This window comes from Epinephelus lanceolatus, chromosome 17 (genome assembly GCF_041903045.1).
Source record: "Epinephelus lanceolatus isolate andai-2023 chromosome 17, ASM4190304v1, whole genome shotgun sequence".
NCBI classification, from domain to species: domain Eukaryota; kingdom Metazoa; phylum Chordata; class Actinopteri; order Perciformes; family Serranidae; genus Epinephelus; species Epinephelus lanceolatus.
Window position 1 is genome coordinate 43,099,723 of NC_135750.1, and position 19,272 is coordinate 43,118,994.

A 19,272-nucleotide genomic window follows, 5' to 3' on the forward strand; every position below is an offset into this window, starting at 1 on the left:
ATTCTGGCTCAAATAAATAAGGGCGGCCATCAAACTCTGCAAAATCAAATTCCTCCTCCACAAAGTCGAAGTCTGGCAAAAAGTCAGCTATTATTCTATAAATCTTTCATAAAATAAATGAATGAACTTTTCAGGCTACTGTCTGGTTCTGCCTTCCAGCTGTTGCTACTTGTTCTCGCGAGATTTCAGGCACGGTATGAGATCGCTGCTTGTTCTCGCAATATTTCGGCCGCGCTTTGGAAAGCAGAGCTAAATGGTAAAAAAACATGGCACCACACCAGTAAGGTAAGACAACACGTTTACATGTCGTTTTCTATATGTTCTCTGACATTTATCCTAACGATATGAGGCGGTCTTTGTGGGAAAAAAGCTTGTTTAGTGGACTAACTTTGCACTTGAAGGTTGCCCGTTTACTTACATTTTAACAGGTCTGACGCTACTATGTACCCCGGCTGTATCTAGGCTAACGGCTAACATGCTAACTATTATTTTTATGTCACTAGTCACTTGAAACAAATTTAGGACGATAGGAGACAGGTTGAAATAAACCGAAATTTCCCTTTAAGACCCCATCCTTACCCTTTCTGTTGATTCAAAAACTGGTCAGATCAAACTGAGCTGATCTGAAGGTTCATTTTGGACCAACCAAGATACTGACAAGGAATATGAATTACTTCTTACTTTTTAGATTCTTTTTTTTTTAATGCACTTAGCCAAAGTAAGAAGAAGCAACTGTGATTGAAATGAAGGGAAATGAGGTCATTGATTACTCTTAACATGTCATTTCAGTTAGGTTTATTGTATAGGTTAGGATTACTTTAACTGATGATTAAAGGACTGTCCTGACTGAATTTTCACTGTGATATCCCTTTTAATTCTGTACATTTCCAAAATAAAATCTCTTGGTAAATTTGATTTCAGAAACATGAACTACATTAATAACATGAACCATGACTTTTGTTGACCAAATTTTCCGACCATCTGAATTTCTGTTTTGCCATACCAATTTTTTCCGAAACATTTAGGCCTCTTAGAAAAGTATCTACATTAAAAAGATATGCAGTCATTTTAATGTAACCTTCAAGAAATGGTCTGAGCAGCTGGCTATGTTAAGATGGGGGGGATGGGTGGGGTAAAGATGAGGAGTCTTGGTGGGGTGGGTGGTGCTGCGGGGCATTGGGGAGAAGGTGTGATCAGTCAGACCTCGAAACCAAAAACAAAACTTCAACTACATGACACACAGTCTCTCTTATTTCTTGCTGCGGAGCCGTTTGGACTGTCGTGGAAGGTCTGAGCTCTTTTTGGTGCGTTTGAGTGATGACCCTCCCTCACCCTCTGGCTCTCTGGTAAGAGAGGCTGCGGCCAAGCTGCCACTTGCCAACACAGTACCAGACGTGCTAGCTACAGTGGAAGACACAGCAGCGCTGCTAGATGTAGAGGGGACAGCTGTGCCGGGCCTGGGTCCTCCCATGGCAGCAGCACTACTGTCCATTAGTTCGCGGAGCTTGTGTTCAAGCTCAGCAAGGCGGGCATTCTGCTCACCGATCACTTGGGTCTGTTCCAGCAGCTTCTGTTCCTGATCCTGCAGCTGCTTCTGCTGCTCCAACTGCTTGACACGAATTTCCTGCATCTCCCTTCGCAGTACTGTCATTGACGCCCCGTTCACCTTCACCTGCTGCTGCACCTTGGTCATCTCAGAGCGGGATGGTGTGTTCTTGGCCAGGAGGGACATGGTGGTCAGGGAGGTAGATGGACCTGCCACTGAGGAAACAGGACAGAGATTCAGAGGTCAGGGACTTACTCCTACACAAATAAGAAGAGATTCTGCAGGGCCAAGTAAAAATGCAGCAGGACAAGACCTTTTATTTTGGCTTAAACTGAACGTGAGAATCTTTGTTTGTAAGGGGTGGTGACCACAGCTTTATGGGAACCCAAACCATACCAAGAACATGCCTACAACTTTAAACAAATTATTGTATTACTGATTAGTCTGTCAATTATTTTATTTATTTATTTTAATGTTTATTTAACAGGGATGATACATACAATATTGCCACAAAAAATGGGAAAATGTGATGCATATAAGACCTCTAGCTTCAGCTAATTTGCAGTCTTTGTCCCTGGTCAGGCTTTAGAATACAATAAAATATACTGAATACAATAAAAAATGCAATGATACAAATACAGTGAATAATAAAATGAATACAATGAATAAATAAACACAGTTGCAGTTGTAAATTACAGATTAAAACACACGTTAAATTTAACATTAAACATTGGTATTGGTACATTATGTTGACAATGATTTGTGAGAAATATATTACATATTTGTTTCCAATTAATGAATTCCATAATAAATGTCTTGTTTTGTCATTTCATTTTCATTTTCATTGCAGTAACATGTATCAAGTGGACTGAAAAAGCAACTGATTTTATTATTCTAGTATTCTACCAAAGCTGAATTTGTAACAAGCACGGGAGGGGAATCCATTTATTGACCTAAGTATGTCTGACTCTGCTACATTAGGTGGTGATATGCCCGCTTTTAGCTTGTTAGTATTGGATCTTCTTCCAGTTGATATTACATCACAGACCAAACAAATGACACACAAGTTAGTTACATTTACCTATTTACCTTAATTGGTACCATGGTGGACAACTTTAAAGCTCTGTACATTTCATACATGCTGTATGTTTTATAGGGATGTCCCGATCACATTTTTTTGCATCCGATCCGATACGAGTCCTTTATTTTTGAAACAGAGTCCGATACCGAATCCGATCCGATACTTTGCAAAGCATTAAGAAAGACAAAAAAAAGGAATGCATCCAAGTTGTCCCATAAGGTTTGTTTTTAATTAAATAGTATCCAAAAAGCTTATCGGTGGTTCAGCAGCACAAAATGTAAACAAATTCAATATCTTCTTGTCTTCAACAAACAAAATAGGTCTATATCTTTTGTAGCGGTTTGACACATGAAACAAATATTTTTCTTTTACTCAGTCAAACCCCACAAAGAATCCATAAAACCCATAAAACAGGTCCCTGAACATCAAAATTAAATTGTTTTTACCTGGTTTCTGTAGAACAAAAGAGTTATACTATACTATACAAAAATACAAATACAACTGTAATCAGTTTCAAGAAAGTATATATTCTTTCCACCAAAGAAAAGAAATGCTCCATTCTGTTCAGTCAGTTCAATCCAGTTCAAACCAAAAACTCCACTCCGGGATTTCCAAATAACATATCACAGTTCAATTCAGTTCAATCCACACAGTTCGCTAAACAAAAGAAAACTCCACCCCAGGTTTTCCCATAAACAAGGAGGTAAAGAAAATCCACTGTTTGCTCTGACTCATTTCAGTTTCAAAACAATAAATCAACCCGGCATGAAGGTTCCAAATTAAGAATAATGAAACAGAAAGTAACCCCCGGCTTTTGCCAACTCACGGGATCGTGTGTGAATGCCGTAACACTCCGGTGTTGTTTCGGGCATGGAGGCTCCGTAGGATCCCTTGATATCCGTGGCGTAATCTCTGAGGTGAGGCCAGTGGCCGGATGGATGATATTCCACAGGGAAGCGCAGCTATTTCGCGGACTTTGAGTGGTATAAAATGCCGTGGTAGGCCCAATACGCAGAGGACTTCTGGCTCATTTCTCACTCGCCAGCGACTCTCACCATACTGCCAGGAGTGGCATAATGTAGGGGTCGGCCTACCTGGGCTCAGCTGATCAAGCCATCCCACTTGCCGATAGCACCGGTGGGTGTGTCTGGAGGTACCTCAGTGTCTGGAGGTGAGCAAGCCATCAGCTGACTGTCTTATAAAAAAAAATATATTTATAAAATATACAGGATCGCCACACTTTATATATTCGAAAGCAGAGGCAACAGTGAACATAGATTACAAAACCTGGCCATTGTTGTTTTGATTCCTCCGATCTTTTATTACCGATACCGATTTTGTAAAAATAACGTGATCGGCGCCGATACCCTAATGCTTTACTTTTTCTTTATCTTCTCTTCTTCTGTTATGCAACTAATGCTATTCGACTACCGGGTCAAAGCCCAGGGCAGAAACTGTGGAGCATGCGCAGAGCACCTCGGGCCAGTCTGGGTCCAGGAGTAATTCGACTCCCAATCACATTATCTGGGTGTGTTAGTCTAATTGTTGTCTGGTCCTGCTGCTCTCTTGGTGTTCACACATTTGAAAGCCCTTCTGACATCATGCTCAGAAAGGGAGACAGGTGTCAGTGATGCACATTGCAGGCTGTTGCTTTAGAATTGTCTATGTCTCCAGACTGTAGTCCTAATTTGTAAACTGCAGTGTGTTTGTTTATGGCATCCTGGATGGTTCTACTAATCCATGGTTTCTGATTGTGGAATGACTTAATTGTGGTTTTTGGTACAGGCTGCTTTTGTAGTTTTACAGATTAAATCCACCACAGACTCAGTGAGTTCATTGTTGTTACCAGTGATGTTGGCAGTGGTGTCCTAGAACTTGCTCCAGACTGCATCATGTAGTGCGGACGGGAGGGCAACCTCTGACTGGCCTGACCGTTTCCTGACCTCTTACTTCACTGGGGGGGATGTACCGTATTTTGTTTACATACTTTGATCTCAACAGGATGGCCACATAGTCACTCATACCAAATGGAGGTAGCAATTCTGCTCTGTAGCTGCCTCTTAACGGCATACAGCAGTGATCCAGAGTCCTTATTCCCCTTGTGCCACAGTCAATATGTTGATGGAGGTCAGGCATAACTTTCTTAAGGTTATGCCTGGTTAGAGTCTCTGGCAACAATGAGCACAGCATCAGGATTATCAGTCTGTGATCAGTTCAGGTTCAGAAATCTGACAGGGAAGCCTCAATATTCACTTGGAGTGAACATGTGTTAATGACCGATGTGAATTCTCTTGGTAAAAGTGAGGTCTGCATTTAACTGAATAACTTCAGGTGTGCGGGAACAGGATAGCATTTTAATATTCTGACTGTCACATCAGTTCTTATTCACTATAAAGCCCAAGGCTCCCCCCCGTTTCTGTTCTGTCTCATTGGTATATGGAAAAAGAGTCACCTGTATGAATGGTGCTTTTAAGTATTTCAGGATTTAGCCAACTTTCAGTGAAACAAAGCACACTGAAGTTGTTGATATCCTGCTGAAAACTTAGATAGGCGCCAGGATCGTCCAGTCTATTATCCAACACAGGGCTGTCAAACTCATTTTAGTTAATGGGTCACAATCAGAGCAAATTTAATCTCAAGGGGGCCAGACTAGTAACATCATGCACAATAACCTATAACCTGCTCCTGTGCTGTCCCTGTCTGTCACAGACACACACAAGTGCGTGCATCGAAATGGTGCCGCGTAACTCACTGTCTCGAGCACTACGAGTTTGCAGCACTGTATGGGACATTGACTGATCCAATAAAATAATACTTGCCGCCAGTTTGCTAGCATTGTGCCCATACTTATGCCTGTAATAAAATAACATGGAGGCCCCACAGTTTAACCAAGACGGTAAACTCTTTCTTGCCTCCCAAACTGTCAATTGCAGCGCATTAGCTTCACTTTTTCTGTTCTTCCCTTTCACGATAAAAGCCCTAGACATATACACTGCATCACTGCTTACCAGATGGAACTTATTCACATACTGAGGCTGTGGTGTTGCTCAATATATTATAATCATTTTACTTCAGATTTTGCTCTGACTTATTCTTAAGGTTTGTAGTAAACATAATACAATATTATTTCAATGAAATGGACCGAAACTATTGTATATGTGACATAAAAAGGCAACTTATTATTTTGGCTGGTAAAAAAACATGCTTGGCTGGTGGTTTTTTCATCCACCAGTCAACTTGGCCGGTAAGTCAAAAAGTTCATTTCGGACTCTGGAGAGACAGCAGCTGTTTCTCAATATGCGTTCTTGTGCGGACTTGTGTTCTTGTGGACTTGTGACATGTCATCAGTCACAGCCCAAGTACTGTTCCAATTCAAAGTTCACATCTAGCCAAGTTCAGTACAAATGCCCGGATGTGTTCTTGCCACACCCCTTTTACCGCGGATGCATCGGAGCAGACTTGTGTGGACTTCAGACAGCCAGGTATCCCAGCATGCATTTCGCAACAATCTTCAGAAATGGCAAGTGAGGGAAAGGCGCACAATTGTAAGCCATAATTACCGATATGTTACTGTTGTGTTGTCATGGAACGTAGTGTTTTCATGCGTAGTTTAAACTTCAAACCCGTGGTTGATGTATTAATACAGAGCCCACTTGAATGTGAGGTCCGCTAGATGACAGCGGTGTCAGCGCTCATAGATAATAAACATATGTGTATGAGCGCTCAGGCTGCCCCACCGAGAGCAGCCTCTCTCGGGTAGTCCTTTTAAATTCGTCACTGATATCTCTGTAGTGGTTAAATATGAAATGTAGTTCGTTTGGGGAATGTCTAATGGGCAATATTCAGTCTCAGTATATAAGATATATTATTATATTATTAGATGTTGTAACATTGTTAATGTAATTGTTCTTTGTATGTATTCTTTTGCTTATTTATGTGTTTTTACCATTCAATAATGATTTTAATTTAAGAATTTATTGTAATTAATTTATTGTATTTAAAGATTAATTGTATTGTAGTATTTATTCAACAGTATTTTAAATATTGATTATCTAATATGAATTGTATACCTGATGTCTGAAGTGTGGCTGAATAAAATTTTCCTCTTAACATCTGACCTGTTTAATCCCATTTATATTGGTGAGGATAGACTAAATGAGAAACTGCTGTCAGTATAATCCAGTACAGTTCAACAGCACCACAATCTACAACTCAACACTTTAATAAAATGTTAGACTTAATACAATATTAAACTGCTTTTGTTTTTTCTAGGTGTACCAAGTAAACTGTCAAGTCTCCATAAAAATGTAGATAGAAAGCATAGACAGTAACTAAGAATGTATATGATGATAACAACACTTGAAATTGGGTCACTCTCCATAATGAGTACTTTAAACTTTTCATTGACAGTGGTGCAGATTACCATAACAATTGTGCATTTTGTGATGAAGTGTCAAATTTGGTACACTTATAGCCGAAGACATGGAGAAAAAAAATAGATGTGGAGCCACCCTGAATTTTCAATATGGCGGCCAATTTTCAACATGGCCACCACTGACAACTGTTTTTAGATCAAACTTCATATTGACGATAGATATTATGTGATAGAAGCATCACATTTGGTACGGTTATAGCCAAAGACATGTAGAAAAAAATTAGATATGGAGTCATCATGGATTTTTAATACGGCGGCCATTTTTCAAGATGGCTGCCATTGACAACTGTTTTAAGATCAATTTTCATATTATTATAACGATGGCTATTATGTGATATTGAGGATATAAGTTGAATTTATCTACCGTACATAGCACTTGGGAACTATCATTTGGATAAGACATTTTTCAAGATGGCAGCAAACTCCCACAAAATGGTAGTTGCAATACAGCTGCATAGACTCGTCTGATTTGGATGATCTTTGTGTCAATTCATATATTTTTTATGAATCTGAATTCAAATTATGAACTTCAGAATTGTTCAGAAGCAATTCAAGACTCAAAGTATGTGATAACAATAACTGTTTAAGTAGGCCCAGTGCGGGAAAGTCTATTCAGCACTCCCCTTCACAGTAACAGAGAGCTGTGCACTCTAAGGCAGCTTTTTTGCACTTGCACTTCCTAACACAACCCTTCTTACATTGGCAGGAGACAAGTTCATAGCTGGCCTGGCCTGCATCTGGTAGGCATGTCCAGAAGGGTGCATAGTAGCCCTCAGATGTCTTAGACCAGCCCCATCTATATGGTGAAGGTAGTTCTGGTGTGGACACCAGCATCTGGCCCCACACATGCCCTCCTTGGTAAACTGTTCTCTTCACATGCTCCTCTAGGGCAGCCTTTGTCGGAGGGATTGACAGCACATTGTGCCTCTTCACAAATAACTTCCTCCTTGCAGTGTCTATTTCTGTGCATGGGCTGGTTCAGTCATAGAGCAGTATAACAAACCTCTTGATCGTAGCCATTACCTCCTGTGGTATGTCATCTGGGGCAGAGGATAGTTTTAACAGGGCATGTGTAAGCTCTGGAAAGACAGTCCATACAGCCCAGGCAGTCTTCTTCCCATGGCCAGCCAAGCTTGATACAGTGTCACAGCCCGTCAATGCATGGAACACTGAAAGTGCACGTGCCTTCTCAGGCCCCAGCCCTGCTGCAATTTCATGGGCTGCAAGGTATCGAAAACCCTTTCCAGTTCCAAATGCCAACCAAAGCTCGTCTTCTGGCTGGAGACCCTGAGCAACTGCCACAGCCAGCACCACAACATCAGTATCAACAGTTTGTTATTTGTTATTATTTTCTGATGGTCATTTCTTGCTGCATGGGCCACATGTAATAACATGCGACTATCAGCTTCCTCGTGTGTACATGGAGCCAGGTGCGCCGGATTCATTTCAGAAGTGGGGGGGCCAAAAAGTGCTGTGCATCTGGGGCTTGTCACTGTGTGGGCGTGGCTACCTGTGTAATGTCCAGTTAATAATAGGGACTAGTTACAGGTGCGTAGTGATCAGGGATTGAAGTACAGCCTGAGTTGAGTGTGAGCTTGCGCAACAGCGGCAACAGTGTGTTTTAGTGAAAGCAGCAGTATCTTGCAGCAAGTTACACGCTCGTCCTCTCTCATTAAAAAGATGGTGAAGAATGTTTGCATGAAACCTGAACACTTTGAACCCTTTGTGGATAGAGCTGTAGCCTACCCAAATATTTGGATATTTGAATATTCGTTTCTATGGAAAGGTATTCATTATGAAAGTTTGGTATTCGATATTCTTTTTTTTTTTTTTTTTTTTTTTTACATATTTTTATACAGGCCTAGCTGTTTTTTCATTATCTTTTGAATTTAACATGAATTATGGAACCGTTTTTGTCAACGTTTGTTTCCCCTGTTTTGTACAATTAATTACTGTTTAAAGTTTCTGATTTAATCAGAAGACAAATTAAACAGGATGACTAGCCAATGTGAAAATCAAAAGAAAGCACAGAATTATGTACTGAAGGAGACTGTTGTGCCATCACATTTTTTTGTGGTTTGAGAGCAAAGATCCGGCCACTCCTGTGCAGAACTCCGCAATACAATTCTCAAACTTGATTGAAAATCAATTTCGGAGTGGGGCTGGTTCGGAACGGTGGTGTTTCGGAATGGAGGGCTGTCCCCTGTTGGAACATTGTGTGCGCACAGCCCTTCACCACCTCGATCCTAAAATAAACACCTGTTTTATTACATAATCATGCTTTCGTGTTGCGCCATTCATTAAGATCCTATATCTCTGTCATTCAAATAACAAGAATTGTGGTTTAATACTCTTAATTATAACAGCCAACTTACTGAAAAATGATGGGTTTAAATCATAATTAAAATCCCGTCATAATTTAAATCCCGTCCCGGACATAACATGCATGGGTTCGGGCCGGGTCGGGCTGGATTTTTTGGGCCCGATCTAAGCTCTATTAGCCGCTCTCGTTCCCCCTGAGCCGCCTCAAGAAGTGCCTGCTCTCACCCTGCAGCCACACGGAGTCCCTCCTGATCAAAACGCCGCTCCACCTCTGAGCGCAGCAGGTCCAGGGCCTCTGTAGCCTATGTTGTCAGGCAGGCTGCATATCACATCAAAAGCATAGATCTATGCATTCATGATATGAAAGAGATAAATGTAAGTCAGACAAATTGAGTTTAAATTCAGATTTTATTTTTTTATGTTTGTGTACTACGGAGCCGCAGAGGGGCCATTGAGAAAAAAATAAAACACACCACCGCTAGAAATGTTTGACTGCGAACCAGATAGGCCTATAATTTGGCTCGCTTTTTGATTTATTTCTATTTTTTATAACTGGGGAGTTCTTACAATACGGTGCCAGGGTTAGTGGGGATTACTGCTAGGTGCTGTTGGATAGAGCCAGACGGCTGAGAGTCTACCCGGAGCCTGCCGAGGATGCTCGAGGCTTTACCGGGCTGGTGAGGCAGTAACAGGTGCACACAATTGAGTGCCTGCTGAAGGCTGTATCTTTCTGTCTATGGCCCCTCTCTGTATTTTACCTACCGTATAAGTGGAAGTGAAGAGTGAAAGTCTTTTTTACTGTAAGTAATGTAATATAGGGACCTTTGATTCGGCTTAAAAATAATGTGGCAGGAGGGTAAAAGTGGGGGGGCCAATGGCCCCCTGGCCCCCCTGCTTTCGGTGCCGTTGCATGGAGCAGTTGAGGACAGATCTTGAAGTGGTGGCTTGCTGAGGACTTCTACACCATTTGTGACAACAAGCTGTTTATTGTCCTGCACAAACTCCACAAGCAGAGCATCTGAGAGTAAGGTGAACAATTCAGTCTTATTGCTGTCAACTCTGAGAAAGCTTTGCCAGTCCCTGGGAATGGGTGCAGAGCCTACCACACGTCTCTGCACGCCTTCCCCACGCTTTGCTCTTGTGGCAGCTTTCAAGGACTCAGACAAGTAGCGGTCCCACACCAGATCAAGCCTGGTCACATGTCCAAATTTTCTGTTGAGATATGGAATGAAAATCTCTTGGGCGTACTCATCGAAGGTCTTTACAGATGTTGGTTTGAGCATCTGGATGATGGCTGCCCCATCTACAATAGTGCAGATAACCTTGGGGCCATCAGAATATGCACTATGAACATCTTCCAGGCATGAAAGAAGATCACTCTTCATTCCGAAGCGAAGGCCTCCCCCTTCAGATAGCGCTGGGGGACATGGCTGGTTCTCATCCCATTTTGAATGGCCACCATATTGAAAATTCATGTGATGCTTCTATCACATAATATCTATCGTTAATATGAAGTTTGATCTAAAAACAGTTGTCAATGGCGGCCATGTTGAAAATTGGCCGCCATATTGAAAATCCATGATGGCTCCACATCTAATTCTTTTCTATATGTCTTTGGCTATACGTGTACCAAATTTGATGCTTTTATCACAAAATGCACAATTGTTATGGAATGTCTAGTTAAGCTGCACCACTATCATTCATTTCATTTGTCTCATCACCATCCTCCGCCTCATTCTCCGCTGTCTTTCTCGGATCTGCCTCCTCAGCTGGGCAGCCTCCTCCTCAGCCTGCAGGTACAGCAATCCTGCTGCAATAACATGCACCAAGACGCCTTCTCCGATCCATGTCCGTTATTGATTTTTGATTTCCATCTCGCCAGTGCTCATGATCACAATAACCAACAACTCTCCACAAACTTTCCCCCCGCACCTGACTTTTGATTATTATCGGAGGCCAGGTGCGGGAATTGGATAGGCTATAGATTAAATATGATCAAGCTGCGGGGAAAAGGTTTTATAAGACATTTTATGAAACTATTTTGGCTATTTGTATGTTTTTATGTGTCAGTTATATATGTTGAAACATTAAAAACATATACACATTAATTTCATACAATGTCTTTGAAAAGACGCAGGGCTGGGCTTGTGTTTATATTGTTTTATTCTAAATGCATGTATACAACACAGTACAACAGCCAAGGCGAGCGGAGGTGGTGACATCATCAAGTTCGCTGCTGTTCCAAAAGCAGAAAAGACTGTACTCCCGTACTCCCGTTCTCCCGTTCTTGGGAAGTCCGGACTCTCGCGCGGACTTGCCAAGTCCACAAGTCCAAACTGCTGAACTTGTGTATTGAGAAACGGCTAGTGTGTCTGCACATGGGACAGGAAGGTGAGCTAAATGTCAGGTTAGCAGTAAACAATGAACGTAAAAGTAGATGTTCAGTGTGAGCTACAGTTTGTCAGAAATACCAACCCTTTGGTGGGCCAGTTGTTCCACAGGCCGTATGTTTGACACCCCTGATCCAACGCCTGTACATTGGCTAGCAGGATGCTTGGCAGGGATCATCTTTGTGACTGGAATCTTAGCTGGTGTTTGATCTCTCCACCTATGCCTGTGTGCCTTCTCTGAGACAGATGCAGAGATGGTCTTACTTGTCCATGGAGTTGAGATTGTAGCTGGAGCTCATCTTTTCCACTTTTTCCCTGATGTTTTCTCTGATGTTTAAATTTGAAAACCTCCATGGGCCAGTTAGCAGAGTCAGCAGGAGGAGAGTTCACATAGCAGTGAGTTGATTTTCTTATCCTGACGAGTGTCTTGAAGTCTTGTTATCCGATATTAATCACAAAAAGTACAGCTGATATTTGCAAATAAACTCAAATATCACCAGTTAGCATAAATGGTGCAGAGCTGACAGACAGGCAACAACTTTAAATATACATGACATGACAAAATTACATATACCACAGCAACCATAGATATGGTCACTGGGTATTACAGTATTTAGAGCCAGCCATTTCAAACTAACAGAAATAACATGGTTTTTCATAAACAAAGTTGAAAAAACTTCAAACGAGTTCAGAATGTAAACCTGCAGTATGGTTAAATGATTTATGAGACTCCTGTGTTTCTATGTTGAGGAACATTGAGGAAATGTTTAAAAGACTTTGTAATGGCTTCTGTAAATGAGTTATTTCCATTCTTCAATACAATTTTTAATACATTTGCAACACATTCTAAAAACATGTTTTCACTTTTTGTATTTTGGCTTAATATATGCATATTGGTGGGCAAAACTGCAATTTTATCTATTTGAAATTAAACCTACAACAAAAGTGTGCAAAAAGTGAAGCGATCTGAAAACTGTCTAAAGCTACTGTCCCTACTTTAGTTATTTGTAGGGCTGTACCCGTCTCCGAATTATGTCACTCAACTCAGATTAAGCCGTTAAATACAATTTAGGACATTCAACAATTCTTTTGTTTCACTATATAAAGTTTCAAAGTTTGAGTGGGTTCCGCGGGAAATTCAGTGTGACAGCAACATTTGAGTAATATCGTAAACAAGCTAATGATGTTAACAACAGGTCGGAAATGTGCAACAATATTTTTTTCCGACACGAGATATCAAACAAAAGCCAGAGTCTGTGTTGTATTAAAGCAAGGCAAGGCAAGGCAAGGCAAGGCAAGTTTATTTGTATAGCAAAATTCAACACAAGGTAATTCAAAGTGCTTTACAGAGACATTAAAAGCAACAAGACACAATTTAAAACAATAAAAACAGTCGATTAAAAAAGGAAATAGAAATTGAGAATGATAGTGATAATAATAAAATACAGTAATATAAAATAAAAACAGGCTCAATACATTGAACAGTCAGGATAAGAAAAGAAGTAGAATAATAAAAGGCATAAATCAGCAGTGTGTAGTTAAAAAGTACGGGCAGTAGAATACAGCAGATAAGTATTTAATCTAAGAGTGCGCTTCAGTAAACAATGGTGTTTTTAGTCCTGATTTAAAGGAGCTGACAGTTTGAGCAGACCTCAGATCTACAGGAAGTTTGTTCCACAGGTGAGGAGTATAATAACTGAATGCTGCCTCACCTTGCTTGGTTCTTGTTCTTGTAACACACAACAAACCTGTTCCAGATGACCTAAGGGGTCTGGATGCTTCGTAGGGAACCAGTAGATGCATGTATTTTGGTCCGAGACTATTTAGGGCTTTGTAGACCAGCAGTAAGATTTTAGAATCTATTCTTTGACTCACAGGAAGCCAGTGTAGTGATTTAATGACCGGTGTAATATGGTCTAGTTTGCTGGTGCTTGTAAGGGCTCTGGCGGCAGCGTTCTGAATCAGCTGCAGCTGTCTGATTGATTTTTTGTTAAGGTCTGTAAATAAGCCATTGCAATAATCCAACCTACTAAAAATGAATGCATGAATAAGTTTTTCCATGTCTTGTTTAGACAGAAACCCCTTAATTCTAGCTATATTTTTCAGGTGGTAATAGGCAGATTTAGTAATAAACTTTAAATGGCTGTTGAAGTTCAGGTCTGAGTCAATAATAACACCAAGATTTCTGGCTTGATTTGTAGCTGTCAATGACATAGAGCCAAGGTGGGCGCTGATCTTTGCCCTTTCATTTCTAGGGCCAAAAATTAATACCTCTGTCTTTTCTGGATTTACCTGGAGAAAATTCTGGCACATCCAGTCATTGATTTGATGAATACAGGTACTCAATGAAAGTAAGGGACTGTAGTCGTATGATGACACTGAGATATAGAGTTGTGTGTCGTCGGCATACGTATGATAGGAGATGTTGTGATGTTCATAATAATGTTCAAATGTCCATAATCTGGGCTAGGGGTAGCATATAGATGTTGAATAGAAGTGGTCCGAGAATGGACCCTTGAGGAACCCCACATGTGATCGTAGTTCGCTCAGCTTCATGGTTACCAATTGACACAAAAAATTCCCTATCTTGTAAGTAAGATTTGAACCATTGTAGCACAGTGCCGGTGAGTCCCACCCATTTTTCCAATCTGCTAAGTAGTATATTATGATCAACTGTATCAAATGCAGCACTGAGATCTAGTAATACCAGGACAGAGGATTTGCATGCATCATTATTCTGATGAATATCATTTAAGACTTTGATAAGTACAGTCTCAGTGCTGTGATGTCGCCAAAATCCAGACTGAAATGTGTTAAAAAGATTGTTGTGCATCATAAAAGTATGGATTTGCTGAAAGACAACCCTTTCAATGATTTTCCCTAAAAATGGCAGATTTGATATTGGCCTATTGTTACTAATTGTTGTGGCGTCCAGATTTGATTTTTTTAGGAGAGGTTTTATTACTGCAGTTTTCAAGGCCTGGGGAAACTGGCCTGCTTTAAGAGAAGTATTTATTATCTGCAGTACATCTGGAGCTATGAAGTTAAAAATGGTTTAAAAAAGTTTGAAGGCAGAATATCACGGCAGCATGTTGTGGGCTTTAATTTTGAAACCGTTTCTGTTAGAGTTGTGTAATCTAGGAGGCTAAAATGTCCTAGATTAACCGGAGGACAGGAAGGCACAAGTGTTATCATTCCCGAGCTGGAGCCAGGGTATGAAATTAACAAAATATTTTGGGGGCAATTTTGGCCCCCCGCGGTCTAAAAAATGGGGGGGGGGCCATCAAAAAATTGTAATTATGTTCTAACAATAAGCACATGAAAAGCAAAATCAACTAAGATAGTGTCTTCACTCTTCAGTAGAAACCACTATAAATGAAACAAATAATGGGTTACATAAAGTTATGGTTGCAAAATATCACTCAGATTTCCTATAATTCAACCAGTTTAAATGTGATGATTTAACCATTAATTATACTGATAGCAGTACTAATGTTTCACCACATTACAGTTACTTTTATTGATAAAAAGGCCAAATTACAATCAATTTATTAGATGCAATCCTGGAAGAAGGTTAATTTAAAATTTAACATTCATTCTACCTTAATTTTTCATTAATTTGTCATTGTGTAGACACAGATCACCCAAGAAATGGTTAATTTATACTTATGGTACAGCAAAGCCCCCTCCCCTTCTCTGTCAGATTACTCTCACGTAATCAGTGCAATCTCGTTGATTATGTCTGGAAAATGAGTTGTAGATATGACGGTAAATTAATTTAATGAAAATAAAATTATACTTTAATGTCAGATTGTAATACCGTTAAAAATATAAATACATATAGTTGTTTCGAAAACTTGGGGGCAATTTTGGCCCCTGGAACATGGCTTTTAGGGGCATTCTTGGATAAATTGCGGGCCAAATGGCCTGTGGCCCTTGCTAATTTCTGACACTGGCTGGAGCTGCACACTGCCTGTCTTATCTGTAATATTTTGTTTGTGAAGAAGGCTGCAAAGTCATTACATGACTTGTTAGACAGTAGTTCAGGAGGGAGTGATGCTGTGGGGTTGGTCAGTCTGTCCACTACAGAAAAAAGTGTGCGGGCATTATTACTGTTTCTATTGATAATCTCTGAAAAATATGATTGCCTTGCATTCTTCAGTCCCTGGTTATAGTTGTGAAGACTCTCTTTATAAATGTCGTAATATACCTGGAGTTTGTTTTTTCGCCACCTGCGTTCAGCTTGTCTACATACTCTTTTGTATTCTTTAACCAGTGTGGCGTTTCTCAAAGGGTGCCTTTTTCCTACCTGACATAACTTTGGTCTTAATTGGGGAGATAGAATCAATAACAGTCATAACATTGGAACTAAAACTGCTTACAAGGTCATCAACTAGAGCTGAGGGCAGGGTTTGTGATGGTGTAAAACCCTGGGTGAATAATGCACAGGTGTTATCATTTATATAACGCTTTCTGATCACCTCTGCTTCACTTTTCATAGGATTAGCAAGGGTGGTCATTTTGAATGAAACACAGTAATGGTCAGATAAAGCGACATCGTTCACCACAACCTCAGAGATATTAAGACCTTTGGAAATAATTAGATCTAATATGTGTCCTCTGTTATGTGTTGGTTCTGTGACATGCTGAGAAAACCCAAAGTTATCCAGAATATTTAACAGTTCCTTAGCACACCCATCTGTAAGATTATCAACATGAATGTTAAAATCTCCCACTAAAACAACACAGTCAAAATCCTTGCACACAATAGACAGCAATTTGGCAAACTCATCAAAAAACCTTGCATCATATTTGAGGGGTCTGTAGATGGTCACTAAAATTGCTCGACAGGGGGATTTTAACTGAGTGGCAACATATTTAAAGGAGTCAAACTGACCATAAAACATTTGCTTACACTGGAAGCTGTCCTTGAACAGAGTGGCAACTCCGCCTCCTCTCTTATGTATTCTTGCTTCACTAAAGAAAATAAAATTTGGAGGGGCTGTCTCAATTAAAACTGCTGCACTATTTTCCTGACCTAGCCAAGTTTCAGTTAAAAACATAAAATCACGTTTGTGCTTGTTAATAAAATCATTGATTAAGAAGGATTTGCCAGCCAGAGACCTGATATTTAGAAGTGCTAGTTGTGAAACGTTATCTGGCATAAGTTTAGAGACAGACTGTGTTTGACATGAGATACATATCAGATTTGATGGCTTGACTGTCCTTGATTTTCTGCAGTTGTTTTTATTTTCGCCATGCCGCCGGCTGAGTGAAATTGCCGGCATAAGAGGGAAAGCGGCATGGGGACTGTCCCATCTCTTCTTTTCTTGACATTCTTGCTGGGACAGAGACAATCTCTGCAGGTTTCTTGTAATGTGGAGGACAGAGTCACAGACCATGACGTCATCATCATGGGAAGCGGTTGTTGTTTTTGGAGCAGTAACTGTCTGTCTGTCTGCTCCCTGTGTGCTGACCTTCCTGCTTATCAGTGCAAATATGTTCTGATAAGATGACTTGATGGTATGATGTATGTTGCAGCCAAGATATCTGGAGCCAAGGTTGTTTGGGTGAATTCCGTCTGACATGAAGCGGCTTTTTATGTTCCAAAAAATATTAAAATTGTCAATAAATCCAACCTGTTGCTCGAGGCAGGCTGATGACAGCCAGGTGCTTAAGCCAAGGAGTCTGCTGAAGGACTCACAACCTCTGCCGAGTGTTGGGATAGGTCCAGAGATGAAAGACACTCCTGAGTGAAGTTTTTTAAGTGTTTCCAATAAAAACAAAAAGTCTTTCTTTAGGGTCTCAGACCCAGATTTATTCGTGAGGATGTCAAATGAGCCAGCATGAATAACAATCTTCTTAATATGTGGCCGTGTAGACATAATGTCTGGTAGCATAGCTGCCACCTCTCTGACTGATGTGTTATTCACAGTTAGATTTTCAGTCCTGGCCATTTCCACCTGCCTCGTTATAAAATCCCTAATCAGAATAGTGTCTATCCTCTTAGCTTTGTTGCTGGCAGAATGCTCTCTGGCTCTTGGCCTGGCATTGGCTTGTGACCCGTTAACTTTGTTATTGCTCAGTTTCATAGTCTCACCTTTATGAGTTAAGCGACTCTGTTTCCTCTGTTGCCGCTCTGTTTCCATGGTGTGTGCGAGGGGGGACACAGAGCTGTCCGCGCGGGGAGGCTGCCAGCTGTTAGCCGGGAGGGGAGCTGCCGGGAGGGGACCTGCTGGCACAGGATGACTCCCGGACTGGGGAGACGTGGGACGGGCTGCATCATCCTTGAGCTCATCGGAGTCTGGCGCTTCGACCCGCGATGACAGAGACTCAAATCTGGTGGAAAAGGTGAGGTGGGATGAGAGACCGACGCAGAGCCAGGTCCTTTTTTCACTCCGTAACACGGGGACGGGGTGTTGAACTGCTGGGCTGCGGAGGAGAGGAGGTAGGATCCCAGGCTACTGTGTCCTGAAGAGCAGCTTTTAACGGGGCGATCTGTAGAGACTGCTCGTGAGCCACGTCCAGGGACTTAAGTTCCGCTGACAGCCTTTGGATGTCTTCCTTGAGGTTGGCAATGATCCTCTCTTTCTTAACAAGTTGCTGGTTTTCATCGGGAGGGCTGGATGTAGCCATTGGCTTAGCAAACCAAGCTAAGTTGCTACAGGTTGCTTCACAAGTCGGCTCCACTCAGGCTTGCACTGTGCCTCAGCCCTGCTCACACAGTACTAAAGTTGTGAAAGTGGTGAAAATATGGCAGTAGTCCTCTGTATCTCTCACAAATTAAGGTACCAATGCTTTATAAGTATCCAGGATCTACTTTCTGTAGCGTTTAGCAGGAAAAAACAAGTATATCCACAAAAGAATGTATCAAAGCGGAGCGCAAGCAGCAGAGCGTCTGCACTGTAAGAAAGCCGGAAGAGAAGGGTGGAATTAAGTATCTGTGAGCTGTAAATTTACTTTCAAGCAGAAGAAAGAAGATAATGTTATCTCAGAGCCCTACAGTGGAAAGTTTCTTTCTTCAGATATCATGGGCTACGTACATATGTAGAGACAGATGGATAACCTGAAAACATACTGCCTTCAGCCTCAGCTATCGCCGGTGCGGAGGCATAAGAAAGACTACTCAACTTGAAGCAGTCTCAGTTGACTTGGGGGTCTCCGACCGACAATTCGAATTTCCGGCTTTCAAGAGGCCACTCTAGTTATTTATATTGGAACCAATGTCAAATGTATAAATAAGCATCAAGTGCTGAATAGGCATTTAATATCCAATCATCAGTGTCAAAACCTTGATTTCACGATCAAGCTTTGGACCATTCATGTTCATCTACGTTCTGCCACAATCATTTTTCCTATTTAAATCTTGATTCAAAGCACAATATCTGCCATTTTTTATTACATAATGTGATTGTTTCATAGAGAACAGAAGTGATGAGAGCTGCTCTGGTGAATTTTTTATTTGAACTCTAACTTTATGAGCCAGGAGAGACACATG

General features: G+C 41.0%; 1 protein-coding gene and 1 long non-coding RNA gene across 2 annotated transcripts in view; both read right to left on the reverse strand.

The window, feature by feature from the left end:
• Positions 1-780: 780 nt before the first annotated feature.
• Positions 781-19,272, reverse strand: part of fbxo28 (F-box protein 28) — a 38,938-nt gene continuing 20,446 nt past the window's right edge. The window contains exon 5 of the mRNA XM_033613210.2: positions 781-1,761. Within this exon, the coding sequence (XP_033469101.1) occupies positions 1,250-1,761 (512 nt within the window). The 3' untranslated portion in view covers positions 781-1,249. The remainder of the gene's footprint in view (positions 1,762-19,272) is intronic.
• Positions 11,530-19,270, reverse strand: LOC117248278 (uncharacterized). The gene is made up of 2 exons (XR_004500899.2): positions 11,860-19,270; positions 11,530-11,756 (listed from the first exon to the last, which is right to left on the reverse strand). It is a non-coding gene; the product is annotated as an uncharacterized LOC117248278 (long non-coding RNA).